Genomic DNA, 21,504 nt, shown 5'->3' with positions numbered 1-21,504 from the left:
CCACACACAATATTGATATTGACATACCGGTACCGACGACTCTCTATCAACTATGTTATGTTACGATCCGGCCCAACGTACTGTAAGCTGTACCTATAACACATGCAGCTGACGCAGCAGACAACATTGCACGATGAGATCATAACAACCTGCCATATTATGGCCATATGCATTGCAACTTGCTATACATGAAGCTTAGAGTTTTAATATTTCTTCATCAAAGCATATTTATAAATACCAAATATTAAACAACGTAATATATGAATAATTTATGATATTGTTATATAATATTTTCAGACATTTTGAAATAGTATTGCTTAGATTGCTGAAATTGGCACCATAGTGGATATAAACAGAGACTGGAGCCAGATACGTACGTACACCCGACAGCTCTCACTATACTTGTTGTGTCGCGGACCGGGAGAGATTTTCATGCGCATGGCTGTTGTGCGGTTTTGTGCATGCACCCATTCGGCCCCATTCGGTAGGTATTCGGGCGTCCATGTTGAAATTACAGTGGACAGCTCGCAGGGCGCTCGTGCCCCATCTGGTTTTCGCTGGTGCGCTGCGTAGCGTCGTGTTCGGCATTCGGTACGTACGGGGGTACAATAACGGGAGGAGCAGCTTGTCGTGCTTTTCTACTGAGCTGCGAATCGCCTGCGACGACCGGCTGCCTTTAACTGACCAAGTGGTCCGTATTTGTGTCAATTCCACAAAACAATGAGTATGTTGGCTATTTACAATGAAACTACATTGGTAATGGCAATCTCGGCTCCATTTATCACATTTGTAGAATTTCTCGGACTTGACATTCGTGTCTCGTCTCTTGTGACCTGGTTAGAGACCTCTCTTAAAATCCATTGTTTTACGCTCAATAACATCTGCTCAGGGTAGAATGTCTACTTCTGTTTATGTTAGGTGCTTCCTATCCAATTCTTTGGAAAGTAACTGTAGCAACTATATACAACAAAATGTTTGAGCGTACCTTATATGGAGAGAGAGATGGCAGACTTCTTGTGATGAAAAGCAAGTCTTGAATGCTTTCACCCCGCAGAGGAGATAACAACCCCAAAGAAAGTGCTGGACTCTTCCATTTGAAGATGGGGTGTCAGGGTCAATCTCTGGAGGGGTTACCTCTTGCTCATATTTTGGCAATGTGTGGGCTTGCCTATGTTACGAGTGGATAATATCCACTCGTAACATTCTATATTATAGAATGCCGAAATAAACCGCGCCCCCTTAGGGAGAGCAGAGAGAGAATGGGAGAGCTTCACGAAAATGGATTCATGATCTTCGTTGTTTAGATGAACTTGGCGACATAGCTTTTCTAGTCGGTTGAGATAGTTTTCGGGTGGACGATAAATGAAACTTTGCCAAAAGCTGCTCCTTCAAGTGGTCATATCGTTCTTCATCATTCTGTCCCTCGAGATCAACTTTAACTTCAGCTAACCACCTCGCTGCATTGCCTTGTAGTAAACTCTTAAGGGCTGCTAATTTCTTCTTCGGTGTCCACTCAACAAACTCTGTATACCTTTTGAATCCATCAATCCATTCATCCACATCGACTTCACCTACTCCTTCAAAGAAGGGGGGTCTCATGCTACTGTTACTAGACATTTTTTTTTCTCTAAATCAACACTTCCACTAGTTCAGATGATACGAAGTTTATAGTATGAAGTTATTTGTTTAGCATCATGCCAAATCACAGTCTGACACTAGTGACAGTCATTTCAACAAGCTCACCGAACGTAGTCACTGACACTGTGTAGCGTACATGCAACGCGACGAAGTCGAAGCCAATCTGCAGACTGCATGCATCACAATAGTATAGGCACAGATTACTAATGCTAGTACCACGGCACAGGCACCTTGTCCTTCAGTCCTTACAATCATAAAAGCTTCATGGTTTTGTCCATCCTCAACTGCCCTGCCCGGGTTCTCCACCATTTGTGACGCGGGATCTCGACAGAATCGTTGGCAATCATTCATCAGCTCACAATCACTCAAAATTCCCAGACTAGGTGACAAATACAAGATCATGAATCCATTTTCGTGAAGCTCTCCCATTCTCTCTCTGCTCTCCCTAAGGGATGCTGTTTATTTCGGCATTCTATATCCACTCGTAACACCTACAATAAAATCTCTAGCACAGCACTGTAAAGCAAAAGAAGAAAGGACAAGTTTGCAGACCTAACTTCATATGAATAATGTTAGAACCATATGAGATTGTCTGGCTCTGAATATGAATTGGGTCAATGACAGCCTACTCTCGGTCTCTAACCGTTAGATCTAGTATAGTATACCACTTACCGGTCATGTCATACCCAGCACAGTGAGCAGGACGCTGACGCTGGCGACACGAGGAGGGTCCGGCCCTCTCTCGCTGGTCTCCAGTGCAGTATCCATTTTCAGCTGCTGCCGCTGCTGAGAAGGAAGCAGAGCTGCCTTCCAATAAGGAACCCAAGGGAGGATTTACGGCCGGCTTCGTACAAAATAAAAAGCATTTAACTCGTTGAAAAACATGCACGTTCTTCTTTCCCTTCCACTCCTGTTGGCATCCATAACTTTCTTTAAACTGGTTTTTAGAGCCTTAATTTTGTTCTTTATCTGGCTGGGCTTCTCGAGTATCCCGCAGTGGCCATTTTTTCTAAGGACGGCATACACGGTTTTGTTTTGTTTCGAAATGCTTGATGCTTCGCGAAAAACTGCATCACGCCGTAACGTTATCAACAATTTTGTTTCTACTAGCTCTCAATGACCTCTATTTTCAATTTCAGCCTCCATTATGTTGATTTACAGAAGACAAGGTAGGTAGTACAACTGCAATACACCGCAAGTGGTACATTCTCTAGCAGACGAGGTTCAGACGACCGCGATGATGGTTTACACACACAAACTTGTTTAGCGCGCTCGCGGACTGTACGACAGATGTCAATAATGAGAGACATCAGATGGTTGACTGGTCACCTGAAAAAGATCGCGAAGTTTCAGTTTCTCACGGTCAGACTGGCAAAAGATCGAGAAGTTTGGCGAGTGTGAGGAAAAATCCCTAGATGGAGTGGGAAGTTTCGCGAGAAGTTTCGGGGGCAGTTTGCGGTCACACTGACAAAACTTCTAGATCTTAAAGTTCGCGATCTTAAACTTCACGATCTTTTGCTAGTCTGACCGCGCCTATTACCAGTATGTCTGGAGAAGAGAGACTAGCCGAGATGATAGCCTCACTGTTTAGTAGAGCTGTAACCGTGTCAGCCAGTGCTACACGGCAGCAGCTAATCTCATCACTTTTCATGTGAGTGCCACATCGGAGAGGAATTTGGGCATTCCCAATTCTCAGCATCCTCCCACTCATGTCATTAGTACACTGATTAGCTGAAAGAAAGTCTACACAATGCATTCATGCAAAATGTCAGCAACAATAACACGATGGCTTACACTTTTATCTCCTAAATGTATATCAAGTGTAACTGCTCCTCTCACGTCAGGTGTCTCCCCCGTCACTGTTATGATTCTGCTCGTTTCTAGATTCAGTTGATATCGTGGCAAGTTCTTGATTTTCTCTCAGACATCTGGCCATAACAAAGTGACTCCTGATCCTGTATCAATGAGGAGATCGCTCATTTGACCGCCAACCAATCCTTGGGCTACCAGACCTTATGGTTCACCACCTAGGGAAGGAATCATAACTTTGGGAGGAGCCTTCGAATTACTAGCTGTCCTCTGTTCAATGGGGACAGCTACTGGTTGTTTCCTTGATTGTCACGAGTTGACGTCTCCGGGGGTGTCACCAACTCTTGGCAGTGCTGCTAATGTGGCCCATCTTGTTGTTCTTGATACGAGTTACTCCAGTCTTGTTATGAGCTGATGCAGGACTTACTTATTGATGTCAGTTCTGACTTCTCGCACACGCACCACCCGTGACCTTACTCTGCTTGCTGGCAAGAGCAAATGACTCTTAATTCAAGAGCTGCCTTGACATCTTCATGGAGAGTGGTGCACTTTGCTCTGTCGAAGGCAGAGTTGCCTATCTCCCTCCCACAATGCATCTATGAACTGATTTATCGCCAATTGTTTATCAATGACAAAGGGATCTACCCATCTCGGAGCAACTTCTGCAGAAAAAAAAGAATGTTTCTTTGAGTTTGAAATTGGGTAGGACTTTACTAGGACATGGTCTCTTTTCTTGGAGCTCACATCGCTGCAATGTCTGTCGTAGTGGGCTTCCGCTTGGGCTCTAGTTACCACTATGACATACTCATGGCCTGCGTAGCTTTTGGGGAGTAGACCCATAAGGTCCACTCGTACTATCTCCAAGGCTTCCTTTGAAGTGGTAGAGAGCATTTTGCCTTGATTCTTCTGGTAGGACAGCTTAGTGACCTGATAGACCTTACAGCCTCGAATGAAACTGCGATGAGATCTAGAGATGCCTTTCCAACCAACACCCATGCTCTTTAACCTGGCAACTGTCTTGCGCCATATGTGACATGCTGTAGACTTTGAATGATACTCAACAAGAACCATCTTCTGCAGGCCTTTTGGAATAATCAACACATTGTTCTTTGCAGAATAAGAGCCATTTCTCTAACTTGAAAATATTGTGGGAATATGTTCTGCCCTGTTCTTCTATAGCTTGTAGGATGGGTATGAGTGCCGGGTCTTCGCGCTGTGCGATGTGAACTGTCTCCTTGGTGAGGTCCAAAGGTGGCATGCCTTTTGTCTTTGAAACTTGTGTGTCACATGAGGGGCAAGAAAATATTTCAATTAGTTCAGCCCCCCTGGGGTCACTTTTGCACATTTCTGGTGCCACTATTTGTCACAGTCATCACACTGGATCTACTGCACAGCGTCATCTTCTGGTTGAAGACACTTGGGCGCTGTGCATTCGTCATTGGCCACGTCATTGAGATCTGAATCATATCCTGTGCTGTGTAACTCCTATTCTGTCTGCTGGCCGTAAGCGTCTTTATTTTTCCCACATAAGTTCCGGACCCCAAGTCTACATGATATGAATATTCATGACTTACGTCTTCGGAATAAGAGTACGCATGCGCGTGAAAGAGAAAATGAATAAGAGTATGTACGCATGAGTACAAGCAAAGATGCATACCATCAATCAGAGCTCATCTTGTCGCTCGCTATCAAACTAATTTTAGTAAAGGGTAATTAAAATTGTATTGAGACACTATTGACGTAAAAATAGTTATTTGTAATTTAAAGATTTATTTAATTCAGGAGTGATTTTTACTAAGTTTTTAAAGCTTGTTAGGTTTAATCAGTATGCCACTGGCATTTTTGGTATTGACAATTCATAGTCATCAGCATTATCATCACCACTACCATCACCACCATCATCATCATCATGAAAGAGAAAATAAGTTATATTGTACAATGTATGCAATTTATCATTTGAAAACAGTCAGTAATCAGCTGACTGACAGTGTGCATCCTTGCATTTATTAATGTAGGCTACATTTGACACATTTGAGAAACAAAGACTTTCATTGTATACAAGTTATCCTCTCATGAGGACGATTGAATCAATGAGGAACCTCCAAAAATCAACTAGTATTTCACTCTTTAGCAAAGTAAAGCAGTTTCCACAGCGGTTACTTATCCAAACCTACACATGAATATGACTATATACTTATCGCAAGACCACATATAGTATTTCCATCATCTAGACTGGTAGACAGAAATATTAGGACACTATACCAATTTTACATGCATATCCCCAAATCTATTTCCCAGCTGGGTATCAACAAACCTCTTTTGATTTTGTGCATGAAGTAGGAATATATATCTACAACAACAAGAAAGAGGTTACTTCCCAAATTTCAGTTGAATTCCTCAAATTGATAACATCACAGGATATTTAGTCAGAACCCCTGTCAAAAAAAAAAAAATCAAACTCTGGTCTCAATTTCTCTACTTAAATAATTATTATTAGTTACAATTTTGTGGCGTCTACGGTCCACCCATAAATATTAGTGAACAAGTGTGACATATGAAAATGCTAAAAGATAAGATGATTTTGAAATCAAAATAGTATTTCAAGTGGATGTTCAGTCGTGGGATAGAGGGCGCTGAGTAAAGAGCTATATACACACCTTGTACAAAAAATTGTCACCAGAGGAAGGATGAGTGCTTTCCACTCGAAAAGTTGCCAAAGACGACTTCTGCATGGATTCCAGCCATTCTTTAGCGCCTTCTTCGGTCGAAACAGCTAACCTCAATGTGACGTTTACTCCTTTCTCTTCTACTTTTACATCACAAATATGATGTTTGTAATTGTCAAGCAAGAATTCCTGCCAGAAGAAGTAAAAGGGGGAAAAAAATAAGTTAGCAACGTTACGGTGTGAGGGGGTAGATATTCAAAGCACAATATAGATCTAACGTCAGTTAGATATCTACACTGTATCACTATCAGCATGGAACGTATTATTACGTCAGGCACAAATTAACGTCAGTGCGCAGAACATGCACGTAAACGCGCGGCTCTGCATAGGCTGCTTTTGCAATCGCGGAGTAAACTCTCTTGATCAATAAAATGTAATAGATCGATATGCATTTTCTTTACCAATTAGACTCTAGACCCTGTAAAGGCTCTATTATTTTTTTTTTTTATTTCCCGTGCTCGAAATCGGCAATTATGTTACTAAACTTGTTTTGGGAAGGACAACTGCATTTAACACGCAATTCCTCATGGACCATATCTAGTTAGACTATCTAGAGATCTGGGGGGTGTTTCATCAACGTTTGTCAGCGCTGACAATTTCAGAAAAATCCTTGGTTTTGATTGGATGAGATGCTCTGGTCACTGTCTGTTCCTATGGTGATTGTCAGCGATGCAACTTTTTGCGCTGACAAACGTTGATGAAACACCCCCTGGCTGACGTTAATTAACACTAGACTCTAGATCTAGACTAATTGAAAGTTTTGCGTGAAGGGTCATTTGGGTCGTTCTGTACTGTAGATTATGACGTAGACTCCAAAATTGCACTGCGATCAAGGCTAAATCTACGTGTACTCTAGACTATGCTGGTATAGTGGTACAGTTTTGCACTGGCCGAATTCTGACGGAATATACCTCATCATTCATGATTGCATGCATGCAGTTTCAGCATTTTGACGTTAGAGTCTAGACAATAGAGTAGACCTAACGTTAGTGACTAGACCCTAGTCTAGTCTACGTGAGTACGTCAGAAACATCTAAAAAAGTTACAATTTTCAAAACATCAATAAATATTTGTGCACATTATTTTACAGGATTATTAAATATAGAAGTTCCTCTTTAACATCTTGAAGAAAATAGAACATCTAGAAAGAACTTAACCCGACGTTAATAATATTAATAATACTAATCCCCCATACTACAGTATACAAATAGCGCGCGGCTCTGAGTGCATTGGTTCAAATTAGCGCATGCGATAACTTTAGTAATTAGGGAGCTTTAGATTTTGACGCGCGGACGTTTGAGCCGACGCTTGCGCTGGACGTTCTCCTCTCCCTGCGTCGTGTGGAAAAGTAGCTTTAGATTACGCTGGGACGCAACGTATAAAAAACAAAATCGCGCCCCCATATGATCAGTGCATGAAGAAGCTCTCTACGTCGCAAACTGTGCGGACGTAAACATAGCCCAGTACGCGTAGTGAAAAACTCAGGCGACGCAAGCTAAAAATAGATTGACTTTACGCGCGCTACTGCGCACGCTCTGGGGGCGTTTCATCAACGAGTTCGTCGGAGGTTTTCACCGACGAATTTGCTATCAGCCAATCAGACGCAAGGATTTCGGTAGCTTTTAACAGTTGTCAGTGTAAATCACTGACAAAGAGTTTCATGAAACGGTCCCCAGAATATGTTTTTTTCCTTTGAACGTCCGCGCGTCTAAAATCTAAAGCTCCCTATTGTCTGAAGCCACGACGCGCAGCGGAGTGGCTTTGGACAATTCTGAAGTTATCACATGCGCTAATTTGAACCGATGCACGAACGAGAGTCGCGTGTTATTTGTTTTATAAAATGAAATATATGGATCCTTGTCATTTGATAAATCAAGTGAAATCTAAATGTCTTAACGTTAGTCTAGATCTAGTAAAAGTTAGGCTTAACATTACATGTAGATCAACAACAAAACCTGCTTCACATTCACAATCATAATTATGAACAGACTCTAGCCTACATTACGGTATGTATTGTAGGTACATGCATAGATCTAATCGTGATTTGGTACTGGCAAAAATGGTAGTCTACTCACCCAGGGGCGTTGATCATGTCCCTCCTCAGCCTCGAAAGCAAAACGCCGGCAACAGTTAAACTTGAAAAGGTTGAATGAAAAATCCAAAACGCTATTTACATGTAGTCTAACGTAGGACCTAAATAGTCTAGGTCTTGTTATAGATGTTCACATTGCATCCATGGAAATTGAATATTTGTTGTTTGCTCGAGAAATCTTGATGCAGATGTTCTTCTTGCGACAACGAAACTGATGTTGGTGCGCGACGTGTCAGATCTGCCGGTAGATCCAGGTCTAGATCTAACTCTAAGTCTGAGCCTTTACTAGGACCAGGCATTGTAAAAACAGCTGCGCTATCCATTGAGTCACGACTTTGAACCATTTGCAGAGTCAAAGGTTGTGCTTTACCTTTTTTGGTTGCGTTTCTTCTGTGCCGGCTTCATTCAATTTCTGACCGAGCATGGTACTCATTTCTTTCTTTCTTTTGTCGCTTGTTTTACTGTAGTTTTTAATTGACTGCTCACTATGATGACCGCTTACAGTCATGATATCACGCGAATGAAACCCTGCAGTGTCCAGAGTTGTGATACAAGTGGCCCTCAAACAATGATTCGTGTAGATCTTGCTACATCCAGACTTAATAGAAATGTCCTTCATTTTGTTTCCCAGAGTGTTCACACCCAGTGGAGCGTTGCAATACCACGGGTCATTTCCATTCTCTGGCATCTTTTGCTTGGGTTTTTGCCAGAAACATGAGCACATCGGATTGAGTTTAGACTTGTACTTGAGAAAAGATTTGACGGGACACCTTTCACAGCCAGGCACTTCGTACATCACACCCATGTTGGAGGATTCGTCTTGATCTTCTCTATTGTTCTTCGTCAATTGATCGCGTTTAGTGATATAACGGAGTCCATCTTCATCTGTCTTAAGGGAGAAATCTTCAGCCGTCATGGATCTCAGGTTCTCTCGACCGCGATTGCAAAAATATATCATGACGTCCATGAAAACCTTATTCTGAAGGCCGGCTGGGTCATTGGTATCACAAGATGTAGCTATCTTTTCCATATCTTGACTTGAAATGACGCTTTTGTGATTAACAACCCCTTTACCTTCATGTTTAAGCTTTATCATCACAGCTTTAAACATCTTCAGAATCAGAGGCAGATCCTGAATGCGAGCACAGCACAATGTTGGAGGTCGACATTTTTTTCATTTTCTCTTCCACGCGCATGCGTACTCTTATTTTGAAGACACAAGTCATATGAATATTCATAATATAATGTAGACTTGGAGTCCGGAACTTATGTGGGAAAAATAATTTCGCTGGCCGTAATGCGAAGTCTTGTGGACGACACCCACCAGTTTAGTAGTCCCAGAGATCCTTAACAGTGTTTCTGAGACGTGATTCTAGGTCACTGGACGATGTACCTCCTGGAACTTGAAATCTTGCAATCTCATGATCCAATGAGAAACCCTTCCATTCTGTTTGTTCTTGCGAAACAACCACAAGGGCGCCTGGTGGTCTGTGACACTCGACAGAGCCCGCCTCTAAGTATGGCCTCAATTTCTCAAGGGCCTCTTTTTCTGTTATGCTGTAGTTTCGCTCTGCTGGCGACAAGCAGTGACTGGCAAAGACAATAGTCTTCATGTCCGATCCATGCTTTTAGATGAGTACTGCCCCCCCCCCCTCCCCGCCTATATTACTGGTATCAGTATGAACAGTGACCTGAGAGCCTGTGTCAGGGTATTCCAAGAAGGGTTCCACTGTCAACGAGGTCTTCAGGACCTTAAACGCTCTGTCACATTCAGCTATCCAGTTCCATGTGGAATCCTTTTTAGTGGTGCAGCTATTTCTGCAAAATGTGGGATGAATTTGTGATACCATCTGAACATCCTTGGGTAGCCGACAACTGCATAGTTACTTTCTCTGGGTCTGTTTTGAGGCCGTGGGAACTGACAATGTGTCACGAGTAGATTACTTGCGTCCAAATTGGTATTTCTCCTCACTGACTGTCTTGCTTGGTGTCCTTGAGCTTGCGTGTTTAACGTTCTGGCCTACGTTCTTTCCATACATGTTTGTTGGCAGTCATAGCTTGATTTCTTATGAATTCGGTCATGTGGCCAAAGCTGGGCTCGACTCCATTCGTGAGTAGATTTTCGGCGCGCTCCGCCCATCTACCCTGCAGTTGAAGTGGCATTATTGCCTGGATTTTCAACAAACAGTCGCTCAAATTCATATTCGCAGTATGGCCCATTTGTTCAAACGCTATTTGGCATGAGCTCATCTCTCTTGCTAGCTCCCGCAAGCTGTCGCTATCGTTAATTCTTATCTGCGGGCGATTTAGAACTTGGTTAAAGCCCAGTCTTAACGGACCTTCTCCCCGGGCGTGCCCGGGTGTTCGCCGGCGAAGATTCATCCGTGTTTGTATTCCACAGATTCCATAAAACACGGGTTAAACGCCGAGTGCTCCGTTTTAACAGGCATTGCTCGAAAACCTTCTCCGGGGACATTACCATAGTAACCCTCAGGTCTCCCTGTCGCCAGCCGGTTGCTGATACGCGCGCGTGGAGTATTAGTATTGTGCAACCACACGATTTACAATAATAGAGAGCTTTAGATTTTAGATCGCGGACGTTCAAAGAGAAAAAACATGATCTGAGCGTGCGCAGTAACTTGATCCGCGCTACTGCGCACGCTCAGATCGTGTTTTTTTTTTCTCTTTGAACGTCCGCGCTCTAAAATCTAAAGCTCCCTAATGACTACATGACAGCGGCAGCGCTGGTCACCTGATTGTAGCGCTGGTCACATGACGCCGGAGGCTACCCCGCGTCTACCCTGGTCGATCGTAGGGCGGAGGCTACCCCGAGGCTACCCTGCGTTTTGTGGCCTGTTAAAACGGGGCTTAAGCCTTGCTTGCGAAAGTGATCGGCTAGGATCTTGCGGGCCTTTGCATCGCCTGCATCGGAAGGCATGAGCTGACAACAGTTAATACATTCTCTTGCCTTGCCTTCGAAATACTGAAGCAAGTACATTAACCTCGTCTTGTTATCATTGACCTTGGCTTCAGCAGTCCTATCAAAGCTATTCACAAATGGAGAATATTTGATAAGGTTACCATCGAATTTGATTAGCTCAGGTTTGAGCATATTCATTGACAACATCGTGTTACACAGCTCAGCTACACAATTATTTGCGGTTATTAAAAGCAGTAACATCATCATCATGGCATTCAACACCATATGTGCCTTCAATTGGTAAGTTTTCAGGTACACTTGATACATGAACAGCACCATCACATTCATCAACAGTAGGAATGTTCTTAGAATTATCGTGATCATTTGCTTCAGGCTTACCCACAGTTGCCTTACATGCAACCTTTACTGGAGAGTTCATTATTTTCGGATGGATCTCTTTCATCCAGCTCCTCTAGCATCTCCATGTCCAGCTCGGCGTCCTTCATATCACCTTCGAGCAAAGCTAGCTTTTCATCCATTTTCCGCTTAGCGCGCTCGATTCTCTGTTGCTCCTTTAAAAGCTCTGTCCGTCGTTTGGCCTGTTGTTTCAGTTTCGCTTCCATCAGCCTCGATGCTCTGCTCTTCGATGCGCTGCTCCTTGGAGTCGACGTCAGCCTGGACTGCCCAGACTTCACCAAAAATTGATCGTCAGTTTGCGGTGCGGAAATGGACTTGAACTCTTGTGATTCACTCGCCTTATGTTGACTGACCTAGGAAGTAATTCGAGTCTCGAATTCCTCAAAGTTTAGTCTCTGACTATCGAATTGTTTGCTTGCGTCGTCCCTGACAACTCCATCCAGCAGATCAACATATTCACGAAATTTATCTTCGTACAGGGAAAATACACCCTTAATTTGGTCGTGCTTCTTCATGACTGCATCATATTTATCTCGGTTCATCGCGAGTTGCTCCAACTCCGTGTATCTCCGTCCGAGATGGCCGAGATACCCATTGCATGACTGCTTGAGAGCTGCTATCTGACCCTCCATGTTCAAATAGTTGTCCCAAGTGCGCAGGCGCAGCTTACATAGTTGGCCTTGTGTGTAGTGAGTACATCACAGCATTTTACTCTCGTGAATCTTGGCTCCTTGTGAAATTGGCAAAAGTTTCGTGCACAGTAGGAGATTTTCTAGTTTTACAGTATATACTAAGTTACACTGAGTTCAAATTCCAGAATGTAAGCCACTGTCCATTTTAGTAGTTGGTATTTCAGTGAACTGGCAAAACTTAATTGGTGTTCTCCTATATGCATTGTGTTTTTGTCTCTCAGGATTTTTTATTTATTTATTTATTCACCACTCATGGATTGGATGACCCTCTTCAGCCAGTGGCTGTTTTTCATAGGGGTCCACACCACATTGAAAGTACATGAAATCACGACATTCATATTCAAGCATAATAGTTACATTCAAAATACAACAAAATAATCTGCATGAAACCAAACAGTTAATACAGAGGTGAAATACATAAACCTAAAAGGGGACAACAATTATTGAGGGGGGGGGGGGAATGTTCAAACAAATCATTTTTCTCGTTATGTACATATTGTGTTATTCATTAAATTCTAAAGGGTCGCCATTAAGATGGCGTTTAAAAACGTCAATTGATGGAGGGATGGATAAGGGATAATCCAGCTCATTCCAAAGTTTGGCCCCACGATAGATAAGGGACCTTTTATTATAATTTGTTCTTGGTTGAATGAGGATTAATTTACGAGAGGATGATCTTGTACAATAGACTGTATCTCTGAAATTGAAAGTATCGCTGAGGTAAGCGGGGCAGAGTTTGTGACTTGCACGGTACATTGTACGTGGAACAAGTTTTGACCATCTGACATTAAGTTGATCTAATTGTAGCACATCAGACAAAAGGTTTGTAGAAAACATATAGTCTACATTCATAACGATACGAAGTGCCCTGTTTTGCAGTATTCATTTCCAGTTTTATTTAATCAGGGTAGCCACGTCAGCTATAAAACTGCTTTCAAGGAGGGCCCTGCAGATGGGTAAAAACATAGAAATACAATATACACAACATTTAAAAGCAAAAGTTTACAGATAAAACTGCAACTGACAAAACATGTATTCAAAACATAACACATTAATAACAATAAAGTTACAATGTCTTTGAACATAATAATACACCATTAAAATTACACGTTATATAACACATACATTTCTAAAATTATCTTACATTAATTTCCGTAAGTAAAGTAAAATAAAATATTCGTTAAAAGACAATGCACAATGAATAAACTGATATCTGATTTCTTACTCCCAAAGTCACTCCAATCATCCAAATAGCGGTAGATGGGCGAAGTATGAAGAAAAAGAAGAAGAGGATTGCAGAAGAAGGATGAAGGAAAAGGCAATAGAAGAAAATAATGAGATAAAATGAAGAAGGGGCAAAGAAGGGAAGGCACTCCGAAAGTATGATAAAGTAAAAGTAAATGTGAACGTGAACGGCTTAACAAACAAACGTAAAGCAACAAAATCTGCTCTAATATCAAGAAACAAAACACATACATCGGTTTACACTGTGCGCTTTACAATTCAGGGATGGGCCGCGTGCGTCCTCTCATTGATGCTCGGAATGCAGTGAGTGAATTTAATTGCCTTTGCTCTGGTCTGAGGTTATTCCACTCTCTAGTCCCCACGTACTGAAAAGTGCGTTTGCCACTATTATTCATATTTGCAATCGAGATTTAGAACAATTCGACCAGACAGAGCTACAATAATCATCAAAGTTACATTGTATAACTGATTTGTAGAACAATAAGGCTGTGTGCTGATTAATAAAGGGGCGTAATCTTTTGAGAAGATAAACACTTTTGCTTACTTTTTTCTTAACACGATCGATGTGATTATTTCATGTGAGATTTTTGTCAATTGTCACTTTCAAATACTTGCAAGAATCAACCTTTTGAATTTCATTACCATCAATAAAAATGTGACAGTTTTCAAGTCGGTTTGCTCAATCTTTAAGCATTGATGTGTACCGATGGACATCACGTCACATTTCTTCGAATTTACCAATAGTTTATCATCTTTTAACCATGATGATAAATGTAATATATCTTCATTTAATTTTCTTTCGATTTCCTCTGGTTTCTTTGACGAAGGGAGCAAACATGTATCATCAGCGTAGAATGCAATATCACAAAATTTGACACTGTAAGGCATGTCATTACAAAAAGCGTGAAAAGAAGCGAGCCTAACAAGGACCCTTGCGGCACCCCGCCCGAAATCTTTCTTTCATCAGAAATGTAACCATTAATTGATGTGAACTGTCTTCTATTTTCAAAATAGCTCTTGAACCATTTCAACACAGGTTGATCAAAACCGTACATTTCTCATTTCTCAAACATGATAGAATGATCAACGGTGTCAAATGCTTTCTTTAAATCTATGGTCACTAAACCAATAATGTTACCTCTATCGATTTCTCTGAGCCACTTTTCACTGACATTTAGAAGGGCAGTCTCCGTGGAATGCATCGGCCTGAAGCCAGATTGACAGTCTGCCAATATTTTGTATCTGTTAGATATTTAATAGCCTGACAATACACAACTTTTTCCATTATTTTAGCAAGAATAGGAATTACGGATATTGGGCGGTAGTTTTCCGTGCAGGTTTTATCACATCCCTTAAATATTGGGGTAACTCTTGCACATTTCCATTGATTGGAAACACTGTCCGTCCGGAAAAACTGATCTAGAATGTGTGTAATTGGTAAAGCAATGATTGCAGCCAGAGGTTTAAGAAGTTTTGCTGGTAAATTATCAGGGCCCGTAGCTTTATCAACGGGCAGATTCTTTATGATTGTTTCCATCTCACTTGTCGATGCATCCCGCAGAACAAACAGACTTCGTTCGATCCTTGAGTCGAATTTAAGACTTATTAGTCTTCTTTGAGGTAGCAAAAGTATTCTGCAAGGACTTCCCTATGGTTGATATTCTTACGTTTCCCATAGTAGGTCCTACATAAATCGTCGGCTGAGAACCAGTTCTAAGGACATTATATCGCAAATGTAAGGGTATCATTGTCCAGCTTGATCTCCTTTGCATTATGGTGTCAATTATAAATTATTTTTATTTTCAGTAAAATGTTGAACATCAAAACCGCGAGGGCACTATTATCTACTCACATGTGATTAAATAAATTTTTTACTTCATGATAATTCATCGTTTCGTTTTTACTTACGCTCAAATCTTAGAACGCCTAGCGCCCTTCTGGTTCTCAGCCGATGGTATATGAGAAATTATGTGTCATAAAGTCACATGAGCATTCGATCTCAAGGTTGATGATGCATAGTGAAACACTGTATGATAATGTTCTAAGACGTTCAGAAAGTGTATGAATTCCTTAAAACTACATTTGCTCCAGCTGCAAGTTTATTAGTAATTTCTCTCATTTTAAATTTGATATATTCACAAACAGATCTAGAGCTCTTACGTTTGTCTTGATTAAACAGTTCATGATACTTTGGTTATTTTTTGTTTTTTTTGTTAATGACCAGGGAATTAAGGTAGAGCAGTAATGTCATGTAGTTTAAAGACAGTTAGTGTCTGTATCTTTTTGTGATTGTGAGACAAGGAGATAGACATTTTCTTTCACAGAAAACCTCACATTTAAGTCCCTCACTCTCAAGCCACTGTATGTGTCATCCACCCAAGAGATGGACAAGGCACTATCAGTACACACAACTCTTTCGCTCTCCCAAAGTTACATTCTAACCCTTTCCGTTCTTATCCAAGCTTACCATAAACAACACGGCCCCCTCTTTTTTTTACGCAGGGAACCGGTCAATGAACCCTGTCCCCCAATATAAGAAGCTTTGTCAAATTAGAAGAACAGCAGAGAATATAGTTTGGTCTGTAACTTTAGATGGAAGAGAGTTAGTAGAGACGCAAGTGGAAGAGGTCCTTTTCAACTGGTCTCCCCATCAGTTGCATCATGTATACTTAAAGAAATGTGTGGATTTGTTGCAATAAAGTGACTTTGTTTAAAACTCGAACTAGTCGGCGTGACATACTTTCCTTATTCATGGTATTGAGTAATTACAACAAAGATGTTTAGTTCCACACAAGATAAGCTCAACACATTTCCTTTTTTTAACTCCACATTTACATGAAATTTCATCAGGAAATGGACTTTTTAAGTTCATCCGGACAGTACTCGCCCAAAGACAGCCGAAACAGCCCACTTTTCTGTAATCGAAGGCAAACAAAAATGTCCCAATTTCAGCTACCGTAATCCTCTTTGCAGTTTTCTCCTGTTTGCCCTGAGCATTGTATTGTGTTTAGCTTGAGAGACATGGAAACAGGTAAGCCCATCTTCTAATTTTCAGCGTTGGTAAAGACACACACACACACACACACACACACACACACACACACACATATATACATATATATACACATATCACTATCATCGTTTTATCCTTTTCTCTGTTCAGGAGCTGTGTCTGTATATATATATACATATATACATATAGACACAGCTTATATATATATATATACATATATATATATATATATATATATATATATATATATATATATATATATATATATATATGTATATATGAATATAATATATATATATATATATATATATATATATATATATATATATATATATGTATATATGAATATAAATATATATATATATATATATATATATATATATATATATATTTACATTCATATATATATAAATATAATAATTATCTAATTCTTATGAAATGAGGTAGAATGAGGCATTGATGAGCCGATTTCATTTCTGTTTCAGAGTTCACATTTTATTGCATCTTCGAGATGAAAAATGCAGGATATCTTTTCTTGACCAAGAACTCAAAATTCTGGCTTCAATAAATACTACACCTCGTGCTGGGTGTTTGTCAAACCTTTTTTTTTTTGGGGGGGGGATGCGACTGAGTGACAACTTTGTTTTATAACGTCTCCGATTTGCCCCATCACAACCAGAAGAAACCCCGTTGGAGCAAGAGACAAAATCTGTGTGAAACTTGATATCCTTCGTGGTATTTCCATGAAAGCACCAAACAAATTCTCTTCCAGGCAAAAAGGTAACCTATTTAAAAGTCTTAATGGACATTCTACTCTAAAAATTTTAAGGTATAGTGTGTGATGGACATAGTATTTTAAAGGGGATGATCATATGGTACTAAGTACCAAGTACTAAGTAATTCGGTATTATAGGTACTAAAATACAGGTATGTGAGGGGAAAAATGTTCCATTTTTCTCCCTTTTCTCTCACATCATGAAATACTACATTCAGTGTACCAATCAAGTATATCTGAGACATTGCTCACAAGGTTTTTCCTTGTCTGTTTACTCTTTCATGTACGTCGTAATACATATGTCTATTATGAGCAACTTTTTTTTTTAACTGCAAGTCGCATAACTCGTTGCTGAGTTCAAAGTATGAGTTTCTCTACATACTCCTAATAAAGATCACCGAAGATGGTTTACATGAAACAACATCATAAATACCACTTTGCGGGGGAGGAGCTCAAAAGAAGAATTAGAAGAAAGACTTAAATGTGGTATGTTTGCAGAGCAAGCGAAGGGCTTTTCATCATCTCGGTGAAATTGCGAACATCAGGGCGGCTTATCTTACATGCGGCCTCATGGCCGCAATATTTTGACGAGAAGAAGAGGCGAAGTCGTATATACTCGATCTGTTTGTAACGAATATTTCTTCTAGCAGTATTATAATCATAGCCCCGACACGATACCATTCATCTAGGTTTCTCATTGATTGCTTCAAATTAGACAGATCAGTCAATCTTCTTGGGACTGCATCTTACGATTTTTCATTTCTGCTTCCAAAAACTTTTCCCGCGGGGGCTCCATCCATCTTTCCTTATTTCACTTGTTTCCCTGTGCAGGTTTTAGGCTCTTCTGTTTTTTGTTGTTTTTTTTTTTTTTTAGAGCACACTACGTTTGACCATATATTTTTCTTATCTCTTTGTGTGTGTGTCTTCACGAAAAACCCAAATTTGCCCTCGTCCCGTCTTTAAAATGTAATACAATCCTGCGAAAATATCGTGGTTACAGACATGTTATTATCACCTGGGGGCAGCTAGTGTAGTGAGGCCAGCGAGATACAATTTTCTTGAATCGTAAGGAGCTTTTCCATTTACAAAACTCCGAATTCGCAAACCTTTAAAACGACTTTATCAGACTCCGCCGTTTTGAAGTGCTATTAGCGCGTCCTAGCGATGGCAAATACCCAGGGGACATCATTATGATAGAAACCTCCAAGACACTCGGGTGATGAGAAGAAAAAAAAAAAATCTACTTCTCGTGATCCGCCTTTGCATCACCCCCCCCCCCCCATTTTCCCCGCAAAACTAACAAGACAAGAATGGAAAGACAGGCAAAAGTTTTAAGTATGGAATCCCTACATCCGCATCCCAGTAATCTAGTACCGGTTTCACATGTATTTCTACGTACGATTTGACGGTACATAAAACGATTTGACGGTACATAAAACACCATAAAGTAGTTGGGGTAATGTTCTCCACTAAAAGTCATAATGACCCCCCCCCCCCTTACCCCTCCAAAAAAAAAAAAAGAATCAGTGTTGATGTTGGCAATTAATAAACAAACCAATAAGAACAAAACATCAAAAGTAACGAAGTGAATAAGTATAAAGTGGAGCGAAGTAATGAATGAATTGATGAATGAAGTAACGAATGTGTTCAATTTGTATATTGAATGCAGAAATAAACCAAAATCAAATGAAGAATGTATTTCACAGGCTTTCTGGATCAAGGAAATTATCCATGTACTCATCAACATTGCATAAGAAATGTAATCAATAAATTTGATCCGTCATACTGTTGGCCGCATTTTTTCGACTTTACCGCATATACGTTGCACTTATCTACCAACAACCATTGTGCTGCAGCTACAATATTTACATGTATCGTTATTCATGTTATTTATAAGCTTTTTTTCATTTGGCAATCAGGCAATCACGACCAATACATGTTGATTACAGCAAAACAACAGCAAAATTAATAACGCTATCTTAAGCCCTTTTAGCAGACCTTACACGACAACGTCCTGAAAACGTCAGGAGAACAAAATTCCTCACCTCGGGCAATAAAACTGCAGGAGAGAGCGAGTGGCACCGTTTAAACAGATCACACCGAAAACTTTCTCCAGATGAGTTTCCGTTACAACCTACCTGTTCATGCGCAAAGGGGGCGTGGTTACAATCCATTCACGTGATCGGCGAGTGATGTGTCATTCTGTTTGGACTATTGCGCATGCGTATTGAGTGTATCAAAGGAATGGTACCGCGAGAGCGTTTTAACCGAAGGCTTGTCGGGGTAATTACCCTCGCTGGCTAGGGTAGAATTTGGGAAAAGTTACCGCGACAAAGTCCAAGCAACACGGGGACCGTTTTAACAGGTAGGGTAAACAACAACAAACAAAAAAAAAAAAAAAAATGCCCGGACGTTCTACGAATGTCGCGGTAATTCCAATTTGAAAGGCTTTTGATAACTGCGCTTAAGAATGGGTTGTTCAGTGATGATGTTCTTCTGGATGATTTTCATGTCCCTCCGGCGCAGGCACGCGGGCGCAAAGCTGTTCGTCACCATAGCGACCGCCTTCATGGATCATAACCCCGGGCGGGCAACGACCGTCCCCAGAGATCCTGGCTGGCTCTTTATGGGTTAGCACGACGTCTTCTCTTCATCAATAGCCTAATGTACCGGGATGCCTTATGGGCACATTAGTCTCCAGATGGAGAAAGAATTAGCTACAGAAAGGTGTAAATGTTTTGTTGAGGAGTGGAACAGAACCCGCGCAAAAGTCGTCGCTATACACCTAATGAGAAAGTCTTGTTGACGAAACATTTTGCAAAACATTTTACAAAATTTTATGATACCAAATTTTAGCATAATGTAGAAGAAGACTTGCTCTTTCAGAAAATATAAAAAAGTCAAGATTGACCAAATTGACCCTTTTCACCTATTTTCAGTCTTCACACAAAATCACTGTGTGCGACTTTTTGTTCGTTTTGTGGTGCACGGTCACAAATAATCTGTAGCATTCTACGTTTCCCTTTAGTCCTTGGTCGTTCATCAATGTTACTGTCATCCATGAAATTATTCTTATTATCTTCATTATTTCTACAATTTGTAAATTCCCTCCATGGTTCATTATTTCTCTTGTTCCTATGATTATCACCCACTATAGCTTTATACTATTGTTTCCATCGCGTATTGCTCTTACGATATTTATACTTGCATAGTTAAAGCGTATACAGTACGCTGTATGGGAAATATTGGCATTTTTAACAGGAACACTAGTAGCTATATAGAAGCACGGCTAGTCCATTATGGACAATCGTTTTATTTTGTGTGCATCATATTTTCTTTGAAAATATTTCTTTACCTTTATTTGCTTGCTGTTTCGTCCGTCTTGCGCGAGCATTTTGTTGTCAGAAGAAGAAAAATGATAAAGGCATTTACTTCTCCTTATAGAGTACAAGTGTGTTTTGTTTTCCAGTAACTTTTTTTCATTATGTTTTACTATATTTTCGAATCAGTTATGTTGCAAAGAAATAGTGCATAAGTCGAATTAGTAAATATAAAATTAAGCCCCTGCAGATATTTGAAATTTGATTGCGGTTTTGAATTACGGGCGCTAAACAATAATCGTACTCGTATTTTGTGCCCCAGAGAGATGTAATCACATTCGGAAGTATTGCATAACGCGTCTGTTTGTTTGTTTGTTTGTTTGTTTGTCTTTTTTCCCCATCAATTCTTGAATGTCAAAAGGCTATGACTGTATTTCGAACCGGTCTTCAGTGTTTGGGATGAATAATTCTGGTAGATGATACCTTTCTGTTCATAATTTCAGTGATTGGATATAAAGTAATCCACACGTGCCAATTTCAGAAACAAAAAGGATGGGGGGAAAAAAAGTCCCAAACAGGGGGATATGTGTGTGTGTGTGTGTGTGTGTGTGTGTGTGTGTGTGTGTGTCGATGTGTGTGTGTGTGTTTTTTTCTGTGTTTCCTTGTTTACTTTTTACATTTTTTTCCAATATAAGATGAGTTTTGTGCAAAAGTTAATTAAAATAATAAGTGATTCGCCATTATGCGCCTACGTGTAGTAGACCAGCCATATAAAGTTCTCGATGAAACTAAAGTTACCGTTGTTTTTCTATTCTTTTTTAATATACGCGACCTTTGTCGGTTGTTTAGATATTTGC

General features: G+C 40.4%; 1 protein-coding gene across 1 annotated transcript; it reads right to left on the bottom strand.

The window, feature by feature from the left end:
- Nucleotides 1-2,313: 2,313 nt before the first annotated feature.
- On the bottom strand, nt 2,314-11,808 carry LOC140235351 (uncharacterized). Its single transcript, XM_072315379.1, has 5 exons — nt 11,613-11,808; nt 11,055-11,187; nt 9,957-10,083; nt 8,636-9,397; nt 2,314-2,445 (listed from the first exon to the last, which is right to left on the bottom strand). Exons 1-5 carry the CDS (start codon nt 11,806-11,808, stop codon nt 2,314-2,316), a joined length of 1,350 nt encoding a protein of 449 aa, XP_072171480.1.
- Between the last annotated feature and the right edge of the window lie 9,696 nt (nt 11,809-21,504).

Source organism: Diadema setosum, chromosome 11 (genome assembly GCF_964275005.1).
Source record: "Diadema setosum chromosome 11, eeDiaSeto1, whole genome shotgun sequence".
NCBI lineage: Eukaryota > Metazoa > Echinodermata > Echinoidea > Diadematoida > Diadematidae > Diadema > Diadema setosum.
Note: the sequence above shows the minus strand (reverse complement) of the source record. Positions and strands in the feature narration are given on the sequence as shown.